Source organism: Bison bison, unplaced genomic scaffold (genome assembly GCF_000754665.1).
Source record: "Bison bison bison isolate TAMUID 2011002044 unplaced genomic scaffold, Bison_UMD1.0 scf7180017864035, whole genome shotgun sequence".
In the NCBI taxonomy this organism is placed as follows: domain Eukaryota; kingdom Metazoa; phylum Chordata; class Mammalia; order Artiodactyla; family Bovidae; genus Bison; species Bison bison.
The window spans coordinates 20,267,472-20,290,563 of record NW_011494607.1 but is presented as its reverse complement, the minus strand read 5'-3'; the positions used below and the strand labels follow the sequence as shown (position 1 = coordinate 20,290,563).

The 23,092-nt window shown below is 36.6% G+C and overlaps 1 protein-coding gene across 2 annotated transcripts in view; it reads left to right on the top strand.

Moving 5' to 3' along the window:
* Positions 1-23,092, top strand: part of ASCC3 (activating signal cointegrator 1 complex subunit 3) — a 341,661-nt gene that overhangs the window by 12,064 nt on the left and 306,505 nt on the right. For both annotated transcript variants that reach the window (XR_824792.1, XM_010834747.1), the window contains exons 2-3: positions 8,636-8,766; positions 10,304-10,454. Coding sequence is in view for 1 of the 2 variants with exons in the window: in XM_010834747.1 (XP_010833049.1) it covers positions 8,677-8,766; positions 10,304-10,454 (241 nt within the window). In the remaining variant the exon portion in view is untranslated. The remainder of the gene's footprint in view (positions 1-8,635; positions 8,767-10,303; positions 10,455-23,092) is intronic.

The following is a 23,092-nucleotide window of genomic DNA, read 5'->3' as shown; positions in this document are numbered from 1 at the left end:
ATATATATATATATATAAAATATCTATTAAGGCTTATTTTTCTGAATTCTAATTTTGACAGTGTTAATTATATCTATATCACAACTTGATTTTTTTTAACAGATGAATTAAAATTAAATATTTCAGCTTATTTTTTCTAAAAGGTATTGTATGTGGGCATATAATTCTGTTTTGGCTATTGAAATCTTAAATTCTAATTTTTGTTCCATTCACAGCCTCATCCATCTTTTCAGTGCTTTTATCCCTTACCTACATTATATCTCTTTTACTTTCTTTTTCCCCTCCTAATAATTACCTGGTATTCATGATTACCAACAAGCAATTGCTTGACTTTATACTTATTAGGAAATATAGTTTGTTTCTTCTTGAGTTTTTGTTATTTATTTGTAATTAAAAATACTGTAACTGTATTTTCCTAAAGTTACTGTCAAGCAGTTGGACCCTTTTTAGAGTTGAGAAACATGGGTTTGGAATATGAAAAATAAATCTTATAATTTTTAATATGCTACTTCAGAATAATGTGTACTAGAATTCTAGCTTACAAATTATTGGTTAATATTGTTTCACAAAGGGAAATACGTTACTGTCAGATATTTTTCTTCCCTATTTGAATGTTAAAAAGGGCGGTTAACTTCTTCAAAACAGTTTCTGTTTATCTGTTTCTGTATATCTGTCAATATATCTAATTGACAGTCTAAAGGCTTATTCAGATAACCATAGAGGAGTACTTCAGGGAATAGGAAAAAAAAAGTGACTTCTAGGCTTTCTGTCTTTTAGAAAGATAGATATATTTGTTTTGAGGGATATTTTTATTTACAAAATTTTGGTTGGAATAAAAATTACTGGGGTAGCAATTGCTTTGTAGGTCAGTTTATCTTGATAAGCCTTCGCTGTATCTTGTATCAGAAAGTTTAATAGTAAACATTACGATGTCTGTCTTTAAGACCTCTTAGTTGAATGTCTTTTCCTTTTGTTTTGGACCTCAAATCCAGCACTCAATCATTTGCGCCATTTAGGCTCCACTGCCCTCCTATTGTCCCTGAGTTATCAAACCTTAACCGTATATAATGCCAACCTTTGTTCCCGTGCCAGATTGTTGCCATTCTAAATTTATGGTTTCCAATATGGGATTAGCATTCATTTGCCACCTGAAAAATCCTTTTATGATTTATTAGTCAGTTTCCTCTCATTGTTGATGGTAAGGTCAAACTTTTGCCTCTGTCTTCAAAAATTCCATCTCACTTTATTTTGGCTAGTTTTGGATCTCAAAGAAAATAGGAGTCATTTGGTGGAACTATCTTTTACCATATTTTTTTCTCTCCCTATTTACCTTCTGCTTCCCTTATAAACATATATGCACTTCTACTCACCCAGCCCGCCACACTCCTTCTATCCAAGTGGTATATCTAGACCCATGATTGTCTCTCTTGCTTTCTCAGGGACCCTACTGTCCTAAGTCATGTTCATAGTCTTTGCTTTGGTTACTCAACCTGTCTTTATTGGCTCTCATCTGATTTATAGAATTGTGCTGAACTCTCTCTTGTATTACTAAAAAGTATTAACCCTATGTTTTCACTATTTCTTGCTTTTTCTTCTCAACCACATTCCTTGAAAGAGTCGCTAGTACTCAATTTCTTCCTTTCCATTTATGTTTCACCTACTGAAATATGCTTTCTTCCACCATTTGTTTTGAAAATGTGTTTTCTAAAGTCATCTAAGACTTTAGTGGCTGAGTGCACTGGACTATGTAGCATAACATTTGAAACCTTTTCTTGTGATACCACTTTCTTTATATGACAGCTCTTTTTTGATCCTTTAGGACTCTGTCCTTGGCCCTCTACTGTCTACTCTCAAGAGGTTTTTAGGGATACATGGATGGATTTCATGGCTTTCGTGCATCCTCTGAAATGAATTACAAAACGTTTGTACGTGTGTATGTCTGTTTTCTTAGGGAGAGAGTCTGCAGGTTTATATAAATAATTTCACATAAAGGAGTATGTTCAACCATGCTTTTAACTACATTGAAGGGATAACACTAAATTCTGTCCTTCTAGCCCCAGACCTCTGATAGGAAACCCTAAACCATATATCCCACTTGATGGCCCATGATCAAAACTTTCCAAAGCAGAACTAATCATCTTTGTTCTTCCAGTACGCCTTCTCTACATACACACTCAGCTGTTCTGCCTTTCATGAGCTAGAAAGGTGGGAGTCCTGCCTCTTTCACCTTCATCCTCACATCCTGTCCATGAATTTCTTCTGTCTCCCAAATAAAAACATTTCTCAAATCCATCCTTTTCTGTCTTTTCTTGCTTCAATTGTATCCTCTGTTTTTCACCTAGTTTATTGAAATAAATTTCCAAATAGTTTGCTTGTCTCCAATTTGACCTCACCTTTAATCTGTTCACTACACTTAAATCTGAGTCATTTTTCTACAATATGTTTTATTTTTTAGCAGGATAAAAAGTGCTTAAATTGAAACATGCTGTTGGGTCTCTGCTTACATCTTTAATTTCATGAGTCTCCAAATGAACTATTTTATAGGTTTTTTTAAGCAATAATCTGTTGGTTTAGTTTTCTTCTTTATATATTTACCTTGGAATAACCTTTTCTCCCCCACTCAAGTCCTTTAAAATCTCAGTTTCCTTCCTTCTTACCTACGTTCGTTTCCACCTTCTTAGGTGTTTCTCCCTTGTCTTCCTACAGTTATATCTGCATAATTTTTGCAGCTGTTTTTCTTTCTTTTCAGCTGTATTGTATATTTGTTATCTAGGGTAAGAGGCAGTCATACAAGAACTGTTTTTTCTTTTTCCCCCTTTTTAAATCTCTAGATCCTTGCAGGGTATCTAATACATTGTAGGTGATCTATAGATATTTGTTGATTAAATGAATAACCATAAGATTGAAAATTTATTTTTTCAATTTGAACTTTGCCTTAAATGTTTGGCGATCTTTTTACTGGTATAGGATACAGTGGGTTTTGAAGAATAGAGTTCTGTAAACCTTATTTATACCCAGTGCTTAACACAGTTCCTGCTGGATAGGAGATCCTAAAATATTTGTGAATAAATGATTTACAGGTAACTATGAAGAAGTGAACTATTATATTTTACAGTGGTGGTCATTTAACTTCAGGAATAAAGTAGATAAAACCAAATAAAAAAAAATCAAGGAATGTGCTTTACTTCACTTTTTGAGTATAATTCATACTGATTATTTTGATGATCCCTCGGGGAGCTTTAAAGTTTCCTGCTAGTGTAGAGTCTAACAGTGTGACCTCAGTACCGGGCCCTACTATTATTAGATCTCTTCTTAGAGTTTGGGTGTGAGCAGTTTGTTGTTTTGTTAGAATTTGTTGGATTGGTGAATTCGAATAAAAATCAATGAAGTCTTACTCCTTGCTTTTTATTTTTATTTTTAATTTTTAAAATTTTATTTTATTTTTAAACTTTACAATATTGTATTGGTTCTGCCATATATCGAAATGAATCCGCCACAGGCATACACGTGTTCCCCATCCTGAACCCTCCTCCGTCCTCCCTCCCCATACCATCCCTCTGGGTCGTCCCAGGGCACCATACTCCTTGCTTTTTAAAGAGAGGCACAGGACATTCAGATTACTGTGAGATATGTCAAAATAATAATGAGAGATGCCAAACTCTGTTAATTCTTAAGACCTTGCCTGAGGTAGAATATCCCATGTATCACATGTTTCTTGTTCTGATATTATATTTTGAAAGCACTAACATGTATGGTTAAAAAGTAGGTTCTGAGGCAGAATACTGTTCAGTTTAGTGTCAAGATCTTTCTTTAAAGACTTCTGACTTGTCAGTCATGAATAGAATTCTTATCTTTGAATAGAATTCTCTCAGTCTAGGTAGAGAATTTAAACTCCAGTGCCCTGAGGCATACATTTTATGCTTTACTACTCAATGGATGATATTAACTATGTTCCATCTGTAGGAGAATTGAGAAAAAAGTCACTCAGTTCACTTTCAGGAAGACTTCTCTCACAGATCCTTGTTGAGAAAGACTGCTGGGAAACAGATTGTGCACCGAACTTAAGCCGCTGAGTTCTTAATACAGGTGGAAACTTCGTGGTTACTGTTGGTTTGAGACAGGACTGAGATGGTGACTTCAGAATAAAAGATAACACCTCTGAAACAGTGGTTCTCCAAGTGTGGTACTAGACTTGCTGCATCACTGGAGAACTTGCTGGGAAGATAAGATCCTGTGTCCCATCTCAATGCCATCTGGTCTGCTGAATAGAAGATTGGGGGTGAAAAGTAGGGAAGTGAAGCCCAGCAGTTTGAGAAGCCCTCTGGGTGATTGTGGTGCACACTGAAGTCTTACAACGTCAATGTCCACTGACTCTTGCTTTCATTTATTATTCCAAATGCTCTAGGAAGTATGTTATGTTGTGTTAGAAAAATCCCGGTGTGATTCTTTGAATCATCTCATTTCCAGAAATGTTCTCCTAAACTCATTCCCAGTGGGTAGCTGAAATTTAAAGTCAGCCAGTGAGGGAGTTTATTTGCAAATTGGATCATTTTACTTTTCTGACTGAAATTCTTTATTGTGATGTGAAGAATCCAGCTGGTTTTTCCTCACCCAAATCATACCTTTTACTTACAGATTGGCAATGCAAACAACTATGTTTTTTAATCTTTTGTGTTTCTGATTTCTAATCTAATTGTATTTTATTCAGAAAATGTGAACTATATCTGGAGTCAGCAGATTAATTTGGTTACCCTGAGCCCAAGAATGATTTAAAGAAAAAAAAAGAATATACAGCAGAGGCTCCCTGCCACACCTAAAATATTTGCTCTTTTTCTGCAAATTTTGTTGTCTGCCAGTCTATACTATACTTAACTTTTTGACATTTGTTGAGATTTACTAGAGATGGGAATACCAGACCACCTGACCTGCCTCTTGAGAAACCTATATGCAGGTCAGGAAGCAAGAGTTAGAACTGGACATGGAACAACAGACTGGTTCCAAATAGGAAAAGGAGTACGTCAAGGTTGTATATTGTCACCCTGCTTATTTAACTTATATGCAGAGTACATCATGAGAAAAGCTGGGCTGGAAGAAGCACAAGCTGGAATCAAGATTGCCAGAAGTATCAATAACCTCAGATATGCAGATGACATCACCCTTATGGCAGAAAGTGAAGAGGAACTAAAAAGCCCCTTGATGAAAGTGAAAGAGAAGAGTGAAAAAGTTGGCTTAAAACTCAACATTCAGAAAACTAAGATCATGGCATCTGGTCCCATCATTTCATGGGAAATAGATGGGGAAACAATGGAAACAGTAAGACTTTATTTTTTTGGGCTCCCAAATCACTGCAGATGGTGACTCCAGCCATGAAATTAAAAGACGCTTACTCCTTGGAAGGAAAGTTATGACCAACCTAGATAGCATATTGAAAAGCAGAGATATTTATTTGCCAACAAAGGTCCGTCTAGTCAAGGCTATGGTTTTTCCTGTGGTCATGTATGGATGTGAGAGTTGGACTGTGAAGAAAGCTGAGCACCGAAGAATTGATGCTTTTGAACTGTGGTGTTGGAGAAGACTCTTGAGAGTCCCCTGGACTGCAAGGAGATCCAACCAGTCCATTCTAAAGGAGATCAGTCCTGGGTGTTCACTGGAAGGACAGATGCTAAAGCTGAAACACCAGTACTTTGGCCACCTCATGCGAAGAGTTGACTCGTTGGAAAAGACTCTGATGCTGGGAGGGACTGGGGGCAGGAGGAGAAGGGGACGACAGAGGATGAGATGGCTGGATGGCATCACCAACTTCATGGACATGAGTTTGGGTGAACTCCGGGAGGTGGTGATGGACAGGGAGGCCTGCGTGCTGCGATTCATGGGGTTGCAAAGAGTCGGACACAACTGAACTGAACTGGTACATAGGCCATTTAAAATTGTTACAAATGTACTTGAAAAGAATATATATTTTCATTTATTTTAGGTTAAATTCACTAATTTCAGTGCTCAACTTCCATTTTTTTTTGGTTGATGTTGATTTGACCTATCAATAATTGATGGATTATTGAACTTTCACTTTGATGTTGGACTTGTTACTTTTTTCTGGAAATCTGTTTTAATTTATTTTGAGGCGTGTTGAGGTTTAATTAATTTTTATTGGGGCATGCAAATTCAAAATTTTTATACCTTAGTGAGCTATAACTTCTAATATTATGTAGAGCGGTTTTTTTTTTTCCCTCCTATCCTTAATAATACCTTTTGTTTTAAAGTCTCTTTTATCTGATCTGATGCTGTTGATACCGCCACTAGCTACTTTTGGTTATCATTTACAGGAGGATCTTATTCCATCTTTTAACTTTCAACCTTTCTCTGTCCTGTTTTAGGTATAGCTCTAGTGTTTACTTGATTGCTGTTTAGTAATTCAGGCTGTCAATCTTTTGGTGTTAAGATTAATTTGTTTACATTTATTGTGAGTATTGATATATTTGGGCTTCTTTCTCCTTGATCTACTTAATTTATACTTGGTCTAGTTGTAACAGCATACTGCGTTATTCGGATATCTCTGTCTTGCAGAGCACCACTTTTGTTTTCACTGTATCTAATCTATTATTTAACTCATTATTGTTTTTTTATTTAAGTATGTAGTTTTATTTCTAAAAGTTATATTTTCCAATTTGCCTAGTCATTTTACTGTTCTTCATTTTTTAAAAATTCTCTTATTTTGTTAAACATTTTATACAATTTTTTATATGTAGTTAATATAGGAACTGGAGATTTTACTGAGAATCAAATTTTATAATAACTTCAAAGGTGTATGCAATCAAGAAGAGCAGAAACAGGGAGTGGTCTGAGGCATCCTATATGGTCTCCTAGTTGCTATTCCAGTCCCATTAATGGACAGGTACTCTTTGGCTCAGAATAATTAGTGAGGTCTCTTAATTGATGTGTGTAGGTCTTTTCACACGTTGAGAAGTGCTTGGGTTACAAAACATCTCTATTTTTAGACTCTGGAGTGGGAATCCTAATAAGCTCTGCCCTATTGACATTTGGGGCTAGATAATTCTTTATTGTGAGGAGGCTGTCCTGTGCCTTATAAGTGTGTTTAGCAGCATCAGTAGGCCCTACCCACCAGAAGACAGTTGCACCCACCCAACTCCCCAGTGACCCAAAGTGTCACCAGATATTGCCAAATGTCCCAAGTGGGGCAAAATTATTTCTGTTTGACAACTTTCATAGCTTGGGCTTCCCTGGTAGCACTAGTGGTAAAGAACCCACCTGCCAATGCAGGAAACATAAGATGCAGGTTCCAGGGAACCTGAACAGATCCCATGGACAGAGGGGCCATGGGGTTGCAAAGAGTCGGACACAACTGAGCACACACGCACATAGCTTATGTGACATTCTCCAGGGAGCCATGCCTTATAAATGTATATATTGTAGTTTTATTATAATAAGCAAGCTTAAACCAAGATAGCCCTCTTAAGAGTATTCCAAGGTTGAGGACCCTCTTCATAATAAATAGTCTATCTGCCAGAAGACGAGTTGTTCAGTTGTTAGCATATAAACAAGGAGATTAGATCAGATCATCTGACTTTTCTTTGCCTGGGAGTTCTCCCCTTCCTCAGCTGCTCTGATTGTTTCCTGGTTCTTTAGTCTTCCCATTACCATGATTTCTTTTTCTCAGTTTTTCATCCTTCTATTATTAACCACACAATTGTTGTTGTTTAGTTGCTAAATTGTGTCCGACTCTTTGCAACCCCATGGACTGTAGCCCACCAGGCCCCTCTGTCCATGGGATTTCCCAGGCAAGAATATTGGAGTGAGTTGCCATTTCCTTCTCCAGGGGACCTTCCCAACCCAGGGATTGAACCCACATCTGCATTGGCAGATTCTTTACAACTGAGCCACCAGGGAGGCCCAACCAAGACATTATTGACTGCCAAACATATTGCTTTTCTGTTGTGTTTGCTAGCAGAGATGAGTGAAATGAAGGTCTTTTTTTTTCTTTTTTTGTCATGAAGCTTACTCTTTGTCGGGTGAGACAATATATAAATAAGTAAATAAGAGACTATCAAATATTAATTAGTGCCTGTAAAGAGAATAGGAGTTTTGTATTATGATAGACAGTAGGTGGGTAGCTGCCCTGTCTGTGATTGAGTGGTCTTTTAAGCCAAGAACTTTGTTTAACGAGGCAATTGTATGAACGTCAGAAGAGCACTCCAGGTAATAAAAATGCATGTAACTGGAAAAAGCCAGTGAGACAAAAAATAAGAGATTATGTGAGATGAAATCAATGAGCATAAAATGAAATTGGAGAAAAGATGGGCAAATGCTTTTATCTCTGTCATTGTTCCTGGTTGTCATACTTGGAAATCTATACAATTCATTTGAAAGAATGTTATAGTAGTACCCACAAGCAAGTGTTGTTGGTGTTTTTTTTGTCTGTTTTTTTTCCCCCCCCACCTATAAGACAATGTGTTATAAAAGAACTACATGGGTAGAAAATGTGTCAAGAGAACTTTTCAGCATTGGTAGCAATTGCTTTTTAAGTGTTTTCTTTATTTTAAATACAGGCTAATTTGTTGAATGTGATTATCTCTCTCACCTCCTCTCTACAGTTAAATATCATCTTGTTTTGTTTCAGTTTCAAGTTTCTCATTGTATGGATCACTGATTGAATAATAGATGGCTTTACCTCGACTCACAGGAGCCTTGCGCTCCTTTTCAAATGTCACCAAGCAAGATAATTATAATGAAGAAGTGGCTGACTTACAGGTACATTGTTTTAGATAAAATGATTATAAATATAAAATATGGGCAGATATTTGACATTCCTTTTCTCAATTCTGTGTGCATTTTAAAAAATGGTAAATTTTACCTTCAGTTCCATTCAGTCACTCAGTCCTTCTCCTCCCGCCTTCAGTCTTTCCCAGCATCAGGGTCTTTTCAAATAAGTCAGTTCTTCGCATCAGGTAGCCAAAGTATTAGAGTTTCAGCTTTAGCATCCGTCCTTCCAATGAATATTCAGGACTGATTTCCTTTAGGATGGACTGGTTGGATCTCCTTGCAGTCCAAGGGACTCTCAAGAGTCTTCTCCAACACCACAGTTCAAAAGCATCAATTCTTTGGCGCTCAGCTTTCTTTATTGTCCAACTCTCACATCCATACATGACTGTTGGGAAAACCATAGCTTTGACTATATGCACCTTTGTTGGTAAAGTAATATCTTTGCTTTTTAATATGTTGTCTAGGTTTGTCATAGCTTTTCTTCCAAGGAGCAAATGTCTTTTACTTTCATGGCTGCAGTCACCATTTGCAGTGATTTTGGAGCCCAAGAAAACAATTGGTAACATCCAATTGGTAAATGCATGATTTTTTTCTTGGGTCCAAAATCATCAGTACAACCAAGGGGAAAATTAAAGAGTTGGACATGACTTAGCAGCTAAATGACAGGAATAACATCTGACTCACTGCTTTTCATTTGGTCAGAGGATGTCACAAAGTTTAATCCAGGGATCAAGTTCAGTGATATGAAATAAAATATTTACAGCTTTCTGTGTCAGTTCTTGAGACTGGAAAGATTTATAGTTTCATGGAAAGACTATGTACAGAGAAGAATCTCCTGGATTCCTAACCTGTTGTAGGATCAACCTTAGGAAAGCAATACTGATTTGAATATATTGAACCCATCATTTGTTGCTGTCGTTCGGTCCCTAAGTCATGTCTGACTGTGATCCCCATGGACTGCAGCACACAGGCTCCCCCCATCCTTCACCATCTCCCGGAGTTTGCTCATATTCATGTCAGTTGGGGCAGTGATGCTTTCTAACTGTCTTATCCTTTGCCACCTCCTTCTCCTTTTGCCTTCCCATCATAGGAGTCTTATTTTCTTTAAATGCCTTTCATCAAAAAGCATGACATAAAGCTCTTATATACAGTATGGTCTAAGCTATGTAAAAAACAAGCAGGAAAATGAAAAGAGGTTTGTGGTATGTTACCAGTTGTTATCTGGGTGTTGGACTTTTTGCATTTTACTTTGCCATATGAAAATTACTTCATAACGAGTATTCATTGTGATTAAACTATAGAAAAAGAAGCTTTTAAAAACATATCTTTGAATAAATGAGGTCCTTTGAAATCACATTTAAATAAAGCTCCTTCTGGGAGCTATAAATTTGGATATGAGTAGATACAATTTTGCATTCTTGTAGAAGGTGCCAAGTTGTATGATTAATGAAAAATATATGTGATAAATGATAGATTCGAGAAAACTTTTAACCAGTATGTTTCTGTATTATGCTGTCTGTTTCAGATGAAGCGGTCTAAACTTCATGAACAAATTGTAGGCTTGGACCTGACATGGATGAAGATTGTAAAATTTTTGAATGAAAAACTGGAGAAGAGTGAAATGCAAAGAGTAAATGAAGACTTAAAAGCTATATTACAGGCTGCAAAACAAATAGGTATAGTCTTGTTTTTGTTTTTTTTAAACCACTAAAGTTCAAAAAATAGATTCTTTTTAAACTGTGTACTAAAATTCCCAGGAAAGTATTCATAATTATAAGATAGTCTTATCTATCAAAGAGCTTAGGATTCAGGGATGCAGAAGTAAGCTAATTAGTATAGTAAAATTAAATTTGAACGATCTTTAGGAATCTATTTAGAGTTTTAAACCACTGTCTTTACTGAAATAAGGATAGGGTAAATTAAAATTGTCATACAGCTGGAAGGAAACTTAAAAGCCATGTAGTTTTTACTCAGGCTACTTTCCCAAGATTGAAGAGAGCAAAACAAAACAAATGACTCTTTGGTAAAGCATCTGAATTTATTCATTGGAATTTGTTGCTTCATTCCAGACTCTGATAACTAAAAAGCATACTTTAACACTGCTGCTGCTGCTGCTAAGTCACTTCAGTCATGTCCGACTCTGTGTGACCCCACAGACGGCAGCCCACCAGGTTCCCCCGTCCCTGGGATTCTCCAGGCAAGAACACTGGAGTGGGTTGACATTTCCTTCTCCAAGGCATGAAAGTGAAAAGTGAAAGTGAAGTCGCTCAGTCGTGTCCGACCCTCATTGACCCCATGGACTGCAGCCTTCCAGGCTCCTCCATTCATGGGATTTTCCAGGCAGGAGTACTGGAGTGGGGTGCCATTGCCTTCTAGTATACTTCTAACTTCAAATTCAGGTTTTTACGTACAAAAGCTTGAGACTGATAACTGTGGCTCTGTGTGATCTGGCCTTCATCTTTCTATCTGATCAGAAGTCATCCTTGCTTTTCCTAACTGTGCTTCACAGACATGCAGCCTTTCTCACTTCCTCAAACCCACCAGTTTGGTGCCTGTTTGGGATTCTTTCTACATGCTCTTCCCTGTGCTGAGAATGTTCTTCTGTCCTAGTCTTAGAGTGGGTAGATCCTTTCTTGTTTCTTTTGAAGTTATTCCCTTAATGAGACTCTCATTGGTCATCCAATCTCAAATGATTACCCATTCTTTATCTTGTAACCCTTGGTAACATTTTCTCCACAACATTTATTATTATCTGATATTTTGCTTATTTATTGCCTTTGTTTTGCTCAGAACAGGATCTTATTCTTCTTGTTCAACACACACCATCCCTGGTGCTCAAAATAGTGCTTGGTATATTTTAGAGTCTTAATGACAGTTCACTTGACAAATAAATGAAAATTTTTTTCAGGTGATTTCTCGGTAGAAGGAAAATTTAGAGTCTTACTTCACCATATGCTGGTTGACAGTTTTCTTCCTTTCACCAATTTTGGAAGGTGTTTCTATTTTATCTCATATACATGAATAATTTTCATTTATGATCATCAAATCTTTGAATTTATTATTCTGATATTTTGACTTTGCTGTATCATTCAATTATCATTGATTTGCAATATAGTATGATGTTAAATTTAATGACCTCATAGTTTTATGTTGTGAAAATATAAAATGAATGTCATATATGTTTTTGCAGTGAGATAATGTTTTGAAATTCAAGGATTTTGGTAAGACTTGAGTTTGCTTATTAAGCCTGGGAAAAATAGAGCACACTGATGTGATTTGTGATAGCATTTGACATACAGTCATACTTTCTTTATATTTTAAGAATATTGTGGCAGTTGGGTTCATTGGAAAATAACGGTGAAAATGCAAAGTCTCCAATCTAACTAAATTACCTTGAATAGGATCTTAACCCTTCTGGGCTTCACTGTCTTCATGTGTAAGGTGTTAGAATGATTTTGGGTTGGGGTGTCTGACTGAGATAGTTTTCAAAAACTATAATGTCATTCCTCTTCTTTAATTTATAAAAATACCTCAGAATACCTAGCAAAGGCAGTATAAAATAGTAAGCTTATTCAGCACCATGACTGAATTAATTCTTTATTAAATGATGTGGAAGTTAAGATTTTAAAAAAGTAAGTTTTCCTTCACTACTTTCTGCAAATATCCCTGACAAGTCAAAAATTATTGTTTTAAAAGCCATTTAAAATATAACTTTAAATGTATTTAATATTATCTATTAAATATAATCCTAGGAGTTTTGCCTGTTAGCAAAACATCTGATTCAAACTCAGGGACTAATCTATTGACTGATGTATTTAAATAATTGAATATTTTGAGATATAATATCTCAAAAGTTTAATACTTTTGTGACAGATGAAATCTTGGGGTCGGATTTAGGCAGGTGCTCTTTTTAATGGTGTGTTTAAGTTAAATAACTATTAGCTTTTTAGTGAAATTAGTAGTTGACTGGTAGTCATCTAGTCTGAATGAAAAATACTGGTGATACTGGAAATTTTATTAAAGCTAGCAGCATTAAGAGGATTAGTCTTATGGAAAAAAAAGTCTGTGTGTTTTCTCTTATATCATTCTTTTAACACAGGTAATTTTTGTGTAATTGTGTTAAAAAGGTGGAACAAGAGAATAAAGAAAAAGAAAATTACTTGTATTTCAGTTGAGCGTATTGGTATGAGGTACTTAAGACCATGTATATTGACGAGTCAGAGTTCTGGGTATTTCAGCTCGAGGAGACATCAGGGAACATCTTGTCCAGTGCCATCATTTTGTGTGTGAAGAACCAGGGTCCAAAGTTCAGTGAATCCTGTGGTTGAGTTGTGGCACTTCTAGGCTTGGACCCCAAAGTTTGAAATGGAAACATGATGGAATTCTAGATTCTTTCCTTGTGGTCAGAGGTCAGGTTCTGTCAAGTCTACTTTACAGCTGTTCTCAAATTGACTCCCTCTACATATTCGCTATTGCCCTAGTTCAGGCTTTTACCATGTCGTGTCTGAACCACTGCAGTAGCCTGTTGTCTCAAACTTCCTTTCTTATTCAACTTCTTCACTGTCACTAGACTGATCTTTATAAAAAGTAAAGCTCATTTTAGCCCCAGTTTAGTGGCTCAGCTGGTATCTGCCTGCAATGTGGGAGACCCAGGTCAGGAAGATCCCCTGGAGAAGAAAATGGCAACCCACTCCAATACTCTTGCCTGGAAAATTCCATGGACAGAGGAGCCTAGTAGGCTACAGTCCATTGGGGTCACAAAGAATTGGACATGACTGAGCGACTTCACTTTCTTTCTTTATTAATTTTTTAAACTAGATTCCTTAGAATGGGAAAAGAAAAGCTCCTTTATGAATTGGAATAATTTATCTTCTTCCCATTCTGTCACATGTAACCTTTATTCCTAACATATGTAATATTTACTATAATACTTTACTGGGAAGTACTCACTGTTTTTTCTCTTTGTAATTATGTGTTAGAATAACTTCCCCTGTTGTGTTCATCTGGTAAAATGCTTCTCATCTCTGAAGAAATGGCTTAGGCTTCATCCATGTCTTCTTTTAATGTTGTTATTCCTTATTAATGTTAGCAGACGGTGTTCCATTCGAATGGCATCTCTTCCATACCTTTTTAAGAGTACTTTCTCATTGTTTGGTATTTACCTCAGTCCCTTCACTGGTGGACTGTGAATGCCTTAACGATACAGGAATTCCAGGAATCACAGTGTCTTTGTACTCCAGTGCCTAATGTGGTATGAGGCATATAGTAGATGCTCAATAAGGAAATGAAGTATTGAGAATCCAACTAAAAGTTGACTGTGGTCTTTACTACCTGTGATACTGATAGTGTCTTTCAAGTAACAGCTTTTAAAGAAGTTTTGTAATTTTAAAGTACTTTCTTACCTCTCAGATTTACATTTGATATATTCCCGTGTCTTTTTTACAACTTTATTCTCCCTTCAAGAATGTTTTAATAACAAAACTTAGCTTGAGGAAGAAAATACTATAAATTATTTTAAAATAGTGTTTTTGGCCCTTAATATTAATTTATTTAATTACTCATTGTAGACATAGATGTGTCATTAGAAAATTAATTTATCAGGGTCAGTATAAAAATCAGTTTTATTTCTCTTTACGAGAAGCAAATTTGTAAAAACGCCATTTACAAAAGTACTGAAAATTATCAGATACCTGGAAGTAAATTTAACAAACGATAAACAGGACTTCTTCACGAAAAACTAAAGTATTATTGAGAGAAATTAAAGATAGCCTAAATCAATAGGGGGATATACAAAAGATGGAAACATGACAATAAAGCTATCATTTTTATCCAAATTGATCTGCAGATTCAGTGTGACCTAATCAAGGTCTAAGCAGGTTTGTGTTTGTGAGTTGTGTGTACATGGAAATTGTCAAGATAATCTGAAAGTTATATGGAAAATTAATGGTGAAGAGCAGCCAAGTCAACCTTGAAAAACAAAGAGGGAGAGCTTACTTTTTGGATATAATAATATTGATTTATTATAAAGATCAGTAATTTAGACAGTGAGGTATTGATCCAAGGATAGACAAACAGACCAGATGGAAGAGGGTCCAGAAACTAGCCCGTGGATATTAGAATACTTGATTTATCATGAAGGACTTCAAGTGTGAGCCATGAGTGATTGTTCAGTATGTGGTGTTGGGTCAACTAGATGTACATATGACAAAAAAATGTACCAATACAAATAATTGAAAGCAACTTATAAAATGAAACTGAAGCTCAGCACAATAAATCTAAAAGATAATATAGAAGAATATCTTCATGATCTTTGGATATAGAATAATTTTTTAAACAAAAAACAGCTTTCATAAAGGGAATGATTGGTAAATTGGACTACATTAAAATTAATGCATTTTATTCTTTCCGTGTAAAAAGGCAGGTTATAGAGTGGGAGAATATATCTTCAACATATGACCAAAAAGATATCTTGTGTCTACAATAAGCCCTATAAATCAATAAGAAAAGGACAGATAATAGTGTGTAAATAAAAATGAGCAAGAGTCTTGAACACTTTGCAGAAGATAATGGAATAGCTAATAAATATGAAAAGATGCCCAACCTTGATAGTAATCAGGGAGATGCCATTACATACCCATCAAAATGGTTAAAATTAAAAAGACTGACATACCGATTGTTGGTGAGGCTCAAGAATATGAAACTAGAATTTTCATCCACCTCTATTAGAGTTTACATTGGTATGACTGCTTTGAATAACTGTTTGATAGGCTCCTCTGCGGTTGGACAAGTGAAATTTAAATCTTGATACAAAGTAATAGGTACATAAGTATCCAGTATAAGTGCCTGTACATGCAGAGACATGTGTGTTCATGGCTACATTATTTGTAAAAACCTTATGATGGAAACAGCCTAATTCACTGTTAAGTAGTGGCATGGATAAATCATGATATATAGATTACCTTATAACAATAATAAACCACAGCTACGTGTAACTTTGTAAACGCATCTTATGAATGTAATGTTGACTTAAAGAAGCCGAACAGAAGAACAGATCATATGATTCTGTTTATATGAAATTGAAAACTAGACATTGCTAATGTCAGGTTTCAGAAGTCAGGATAGTAATGACTGGGAATTAATATGGGAGAAGTTTCTAGGGAGCTCATAATGTTCTGTTTCTGGAAGTACTTACCCAAGTTATATAGGTGTGTTCATTTTGTGATAATTCTTTGAGTTGTGTTTGTATTGTATATATTTTGTTATATTCAAAAACATAAAAATTGTGCTTTTCATATTATCAGTTTTCATGAAATGTTTCAGACTGATAAAATTAAAAATGTATATAGCAAATACCTGTGTATTCACCATTTAGCTTAACACTTGACTATCTTTCCTTCCAGTTTTCTCTTTTAAAAAAATAAAATCTTACTGACGTCTTCAGAACTGTTTATGTACTTTGCTCAGTCTCTGGTAACTGATATAAATAGAATTAAAAATTGGTATTTATCACTCTCATGCCTATTTTTGTTTTTATGACATTTATATATTCATAAATATATGTTTTAAGAATGTATTCAACTCAAATATGAAAACCTACTAAAGTGATAGGGAGCAAGTAAGTTTATTTGTTTTCCTCTGACACCCTCCCTCTGCAGAATTCAGCTTGGTTATGTTGGGGTTAAGGCTGCTAATGGTTTGTCCTTTTCTTTGTACTTGTTGGCTTTTGTTCACCATGTCTGCTCTACTTCTGGCTGTCATATCTTAGCATTAGTCTCTGTTAATTTTTTGAGAGTGGATTATTTTGCTAGGTTTTCTGATAATTGAATCATCTCTGCATTCCTGAAATAAACTCTACTTGCTTATAGTTTATTTTTAGAAATATGGATGGTTCTAGTAAGTTAGTATTTTGTTTAGGATATTGCAACTGTATTTTTGTACCATCTTTTTGTTTTGTTTTCAGTTTTCATATTTTCTTTTAGCCTAGATAATTTCAAGTTATCAGTTAATATATGTGGTACAAATTCAGTTCTGTCATTTACTAGTGGGTGGCTAATATGTGTTTGTGTGTGTTGTGCTTAGTTGTTCTGTCGTGTTCTTCTCTTTGCGACCTCGTGGACTATAGCCTGCCAGGCTCCTCCATTCGTGGGATTTTCCAGGCGAAAACACTGGAGTGAGTTGCCATTTCTTCTTGCAGGGGATCTTCCTGACCCAGGGATCAAACCTGCATCTCTGTCTCCTGCACTGGCAGGCACATTCTTTATCCACTGAGCCATAGAGAGCTAATTAATATCCCTGAATCTGTTTCCTCTTACATAATGTGATGATAGTAGTAATTCTTATGTGTAGTTGTTGTTATGTGAAGAAGTACTACAAAGTGCCTAAAGTAAACCCTGGCAAATGACTGTCAGTGAATACTTTTATTATAACCTAGATGTACCAGTAGCCATTGGTAAACAAATAGTGCTCTGAGTGGTTAAATGTTAAAGATGTGCCAAAAGGTCAGGAACTTCCTAGGGTAAATCGGGAAGGAATTCTTAGAGAGGGAAACTTGGGACAGAGTTAGATTGTGTTTTGAATGCTAAGGGACAGAGGTGTGTTATATTTATGTTTCTTTCACAAGACAAAATGCAACATGAAAAAGCTGAATAACTTATTGAAAATCATAGATGACTTTTTACAAATGTATAAACAGGCAGTCCAGATTACTTGGCGATATGGCAAAACAGCTGAAAGTTAAATGGCTGTTGTAGCAATGGCAGGAGTTGGAAATAGGATCAACTCTTCACAATTTGCTTTAGCTTATCAGTATATTCTTCATTTACAAATTATTACGACTCCCTTAAGTATAAGGCAATTTATACTGCTCTCTGTAAGAGGTATTTTTAAAAGTTTCCAGTTAATTTTCTGTATTGTATTACCAGGTATAATATTACTAGGTGCCTGATAAATGGATGTAGCACTCAAGTGTATATTTAAAACATTTTTCCCCCTTAGAATTAAAAAAAAAAAAAAAAGGTCAGTTAATTATCAGTGAGCTATAACCTTTGTTCAAGGATAGAGTTTCTATTTCCTTCAGTTCAGTCGCTCAGTCATGTCCGACTCTTTGCTACCCCATGAACCACAGCACGCCAGGCCTCCCTGTCCATCACCAACTCCCAGAGTTCATTCAGACTCACGTCCATCGAGTCAGTGATGCCATCCAGCCATCTCATCCTCTGTCGTCCCCTTCTCCTCCTGCCCCCAATCCCTCCCAGCATCAGAGTCTTTTCCAATGAGTCAACTCTTCGCATGAGGTGGCCTAAGTACTGGAGTTTCAGCTTTAGCATCAGTCCTTCCAATGAACACCCAGGACTGATCTCCTTTAGAATGGACTGGTTGGATCTCCTTGCAGTCCAAGGGACTCTCAAGAGTCTTCTCCAACACCACAGTTCAAAAGCATCAGTTCTTCGGCACTCAGCTTTCTTCACAGTCCAACTCTCACATCCATACATGACCACTGGAAAAACCATAGCCTTGACTAGATGGACCTTTGTTGGCAAAGTAATATCTCTGCTTTTCAAGATACTATCTATGTTGGTTATAACTTTCCTTCCAAGGAGTAAGTGTCTTTTAATGTCATTAAAAGGCTGCAGTCACAATCTGCAGTGATTTTGCTATGCTAAGTCACTTCAGTCGTGTCTGACTCTGTGCGACCCCATAGACGGCAGCCCACCAGGCTGCCCCCGTCCCTGGGATTCTCCAGGCAAGAACACTGGAGTGGGTTGCCATTTCCTTCTCCAGTGCATGAAAGTGAAAATTGAAAGGGAAGTCGCTCAGTCGTGTCCGACTCTTAGCGACCCCATGGATTGCAGCCTAACAGGCTCTGGAGCCCCCCCAAAAATAAAGTCTTGACACTGTTTCCCCAACTATTTCCCATCAAGTGATGGGACCAGATGCCATGATCTTAGTTTTCTGAATGTTGCTTGCTGCTGCTGCTGCTGTGTCACTTCAGTCGTGTCCGACTCTGTGTGACCCCATAGACGGCAGCCCACCAGGCTCTCCTGTCCCTGGGAGTCTCCAGGCAAGAACACTGGAGTGGGTTGCCATTTCCTTCTCCAATGCATGAAAGTGAAAATGAAAGTGAAGTTGCTCAGAATGTTGCTTAGTGATGTTCAAAATATGGTTTTATTATAAAAAAGCTTTTATATAACATCAAAACTTTTATGTTAGCCATTTGGTTACTTGAGAAGTCAGGTTGTAATTTGATGCAGAATTTTTAGTAGAAATGATAATATAGAGACTGGATGCTGACTTAAAAGTCTGCCATGTAAGATGAGTATTCACATTTTGTAATGAATATATGTAAAATTAAATAGTTGACTTTAAATCATGGGGACATGTTTTGGTCTATTTTTAATCTCTTGTGTTAGTTACTACTCCCTTTTTTTGTACCAAATACGTTTCTCTATTCATTTTCTTTCATTTATTTGCTCACCCTGAAGGCAGTAATTTCTATATCAATCTAGAAATAATATTTAAGCACTTCATTCAAATTAACACATTGAACATTTCTTGAATACTTTACCCACTTAACTCAAGATTTTGATGAGGTACTTTCATGCACAGAGTTACAATTTCTTTAAAATAATGAAACTCAGTATTATTACATTACTTTGGCAATTTAAAATTTGCATCACGTAAATTGTTCAGTTTATTCCCCCAAAATCCATATGGGTAGTTGTTTACCTCTATTGCATCATAAATTTGTTAAGTTAAATCACTTGTGTTTTTTATATGTAATGTTCTCGGAAAGTTGCTGATACAAGTATTTTCCATATTTATAAAGTAAATTTAATCATAATTATCAGTTAGCTAATCTCTATTCAAATATAAAATGTTTATAGCCTCTTTCCTACCTTGCTGATATTTTTAACAAGTGAAATGAGCTTAAGTTAACTCTGTGATGCAGGGTTGTAATATTTTGGTATTTACAGTTTATCAAGTGTCAAGGGTAAAATGGACATTTAAAGTTTGGCCATAACGTGAAACGAAAAATTTGTAAAATATTTTCTCCCATACATTAAAGATTTAACTGGTCAGGGAACTCATTTGTTGACAATTTCTAATTTGAATATTTAGCAACGATGTAAACAGTTGATAGATATTTTTTATTCATTTTCAATTAAAATTTCCTACTCATCCTTTTTAATTATTTAGGTAGGCAGTTTAAAAAGCTGCAAGTTTCAACCTTTTAACTCTTAATATTTTGCACTAAAAGATCGCTGGGTGGGTGGGGGGATGGCCTTTACTAGCAAGTTGGGGTGGCACCCTTGTTGCTGCCCTCCTTGGGCACACAGTTCTCTGCTCCAATCCTGAGCTGTCTTCTTATCCGGGGTTCTCTGACAGCCAGTCCCCCTGTGGGTGATACGTCATCACATGCGGACCGGGCGCAGTGACGCACGTCTCCGCCCCAGGCTGGAAGACACGCATGTGCAGTCACCTGAACACGGCTTAATCCACGTCTTCATTATGCGTTAGTGCTGCGGAGAAGTTCCTTAGTTTCAAAATGTGATCGTCAGTTTCTTGGAGAGCCAGTAGTTCTAAGAATGCTGTTTTCAAATACTTGTCAAAAATTGCAGCTCTCAGACTCTCGAGTAGCACGGTGCAGAGTTTCAATTTTGAGAAACCCCTTTGTACTCTTGCCTGGAAAATCCCATGGATGGAAGAGCCTGGAAGGCTGCAGTCCATGGGGTCGCTGAGGGTCGGACACGACTGAGTGACTTCGCTTTCACTTTTCACTTTCATGCATTGGAGAAGGAAATGGCAACCCACTCCAGTGTTCTCGCCTGGAGAATCCCAGGGACCGGGAAGCCTGGTGGGCTGCCGTCTATGGAGTCGCACAGAGTCGGACACGACTGAAGTGACTTAGCATTTGTGCGTAGAACCGTGTTCATTCTTAGCAATCTGCCTTAGAGATGCGGTAAAGTAGGGCTTTCCTGGTAACTCAGACGGTAAAGAATCTGCCTACAACCCAGGAGACGTGGGTTCGATCCCTGAGTTGGGAAGATCCCCTGGAGGAGGGCATGGAAACCCACTCCAGTATTGTTGCCTGAAGAACCCCCATGGACAAAAGAGCCTGGCGGGCTACAGTCCATAGTGTTGCAAAGCGCAACATACAGCAGGTTATCCAGAAGAATTAGTAATTAGGCAAAGCTATTATTAATAATATGTGTGAAGCACCATTATGAACTAAGTTTAAAAGTATCAGTATGTTACTTAAATTTTTTTATAGATGTACAAAAGGGCTCAAATTAAAAATTTGAAACCTTGAGAAAATTGTTTTTAGATCTTTGTAGGTGTTCCTAATGAATCTTCAATTTATTTTTTCTTCAAAAGTGAGCTGATAACCTTTTTTTCCCCCTCACTTAAAATATATTGTGGAGATTATTTTATAGCAAGATACATGGATCACTGCATTATGTTTGGGTTTTTCAGATCACACTGGTGGTAAAGAAACCGCCTGCCAATACAGGAGATAATGAGACTGGAGAGACAAGGCTGCTAGGCTCTCGATCCCCTGGAGGAGGGCACGGCAACACACTCCCGTATTCTTGCCTGGAAAATCCCATAGACAGACGAGCCTGGCAGCTACTCCATGTCGCAAAGAGTCAGATGCGGCACACGTTATGTTTAATGTATATAATATATGGCTGTAATGTAATTTAACCAATGACCTAATAATAGGCATTTAAGACGTGAGTCTGAGTGAACTCTGGGAGTTGGTGATGGACAGGGAGGCCTGGCGTGCTGCAATTCATGGGGTAGCAAAGAGTCGGATACGACTGAGTGAACTGAACTGAACTGAACTGAAGTTAATTCCACTTTTGGTAATAAATTGACTATTCTCGCATTTATTTCCTAGGGTGGTGATTATTTGTTTATTAAATGAGAATAAGCATCTGCCTGCAATGTGGGAGACCTGAATTTGATCCCTGGGTTGGGAAGATCCCCTGCAGAAGGAAATGGCAACCCACTCCAGTATTCTTGCCTGGAAAATCCCATGGACAGAGAAGCCTGGCTGGCTACAGTCCATGGGGTCACAAAAGTGACCAAAAAAAAAAAAACCCAAATAACTAAGAGATAAATCTACTTTCCAGAAGTGTAGTGTAGTAGAAAAAGTTTATTTAGGAGTTAGAAGACTTCTTTGAATCTTGCTCATTAAATAGCTATTTGATCTCTCCCAAATTTAATCTAAAGTCTCTTGTAGTATCTATAAAATGGAGATAATTTTGTTAAGAAGAATTAAGATAATTTAAAAGTTCTTAGTAAATTGTGTAAGAAAAATCCAAGATGCAAAATAATACCTTTACCAAAGAGCACATGTATAATGTTAGGTACAGAATGAGTTTGCAAATGTGAATTCCATTTATGGTCAGACTTCCTTAGTCCCAGTTCTATTGAATTATCTATAGAATTATCACAATCCATAACTTATCCAAAACGTAAGTTCTCCAAATCTCATATATAGACAGAATAACTAAAATGTACACAAATGCTATTTAATTAATTAAAGGCATTATTTGATCTCTAGAAGATATTTGTTATGTATTTTCCTAAGTACTAAAAGAATATGGTAGATGGTGCTTTATGAATTCTTTATAATCATGGAAGGTTTTATAGACTTTATACTTGAAGAATTAAATAATGGACTTATATTGTGTGCTTAACTTCACTTGAATAAATTGTTAGTCTTCTACACACATGTGGAAATATCAGATACAATAGAAAGTTACCTAAGCAGGTGGTATAATGTAAAAACAGTAGTCTGGTGTCTTTGAGGCCTGAGTTCAGATAATTCAGCAGTTTCTTCTTCTTCTTCTTCTTTTTTTTTTTTTTTAAGATTTGTAGTCTTTTTTTTTTTTTTAATTATTTATTTGGCTACACTAGGTTTTAGTTGCATCATGTGGGATCTTTAATTGCTACATGCAAATTCTTAGTTGTGGCATGTGGGATCTAGTTCCCTGACTAGGGATGGAACTCGGGCCCCTTGCATTGGGAGTGGAGTCTTAGCCACAGACCATCAGGAAAGTCCCCCAAATTCAACGGTTTAAATCTCTTGAGACACTTATTTTGGCTAGGTAACAGGGAATAAAACAATGCACACAGTATTTTACTTGCTTTGAGAGAGGCATTTCAGCTGGACTTTTTGAAACATGGGTAGGATTTGAGAAATTAGAGGCCTTGTTCAGTTCAGTTCAGTCGCTCAGTCGTGTCCGACTCTTTGCGACCCCATGAACCGCAGCACGCCAGGCCTCCCTGTCCATCACCAACTCCC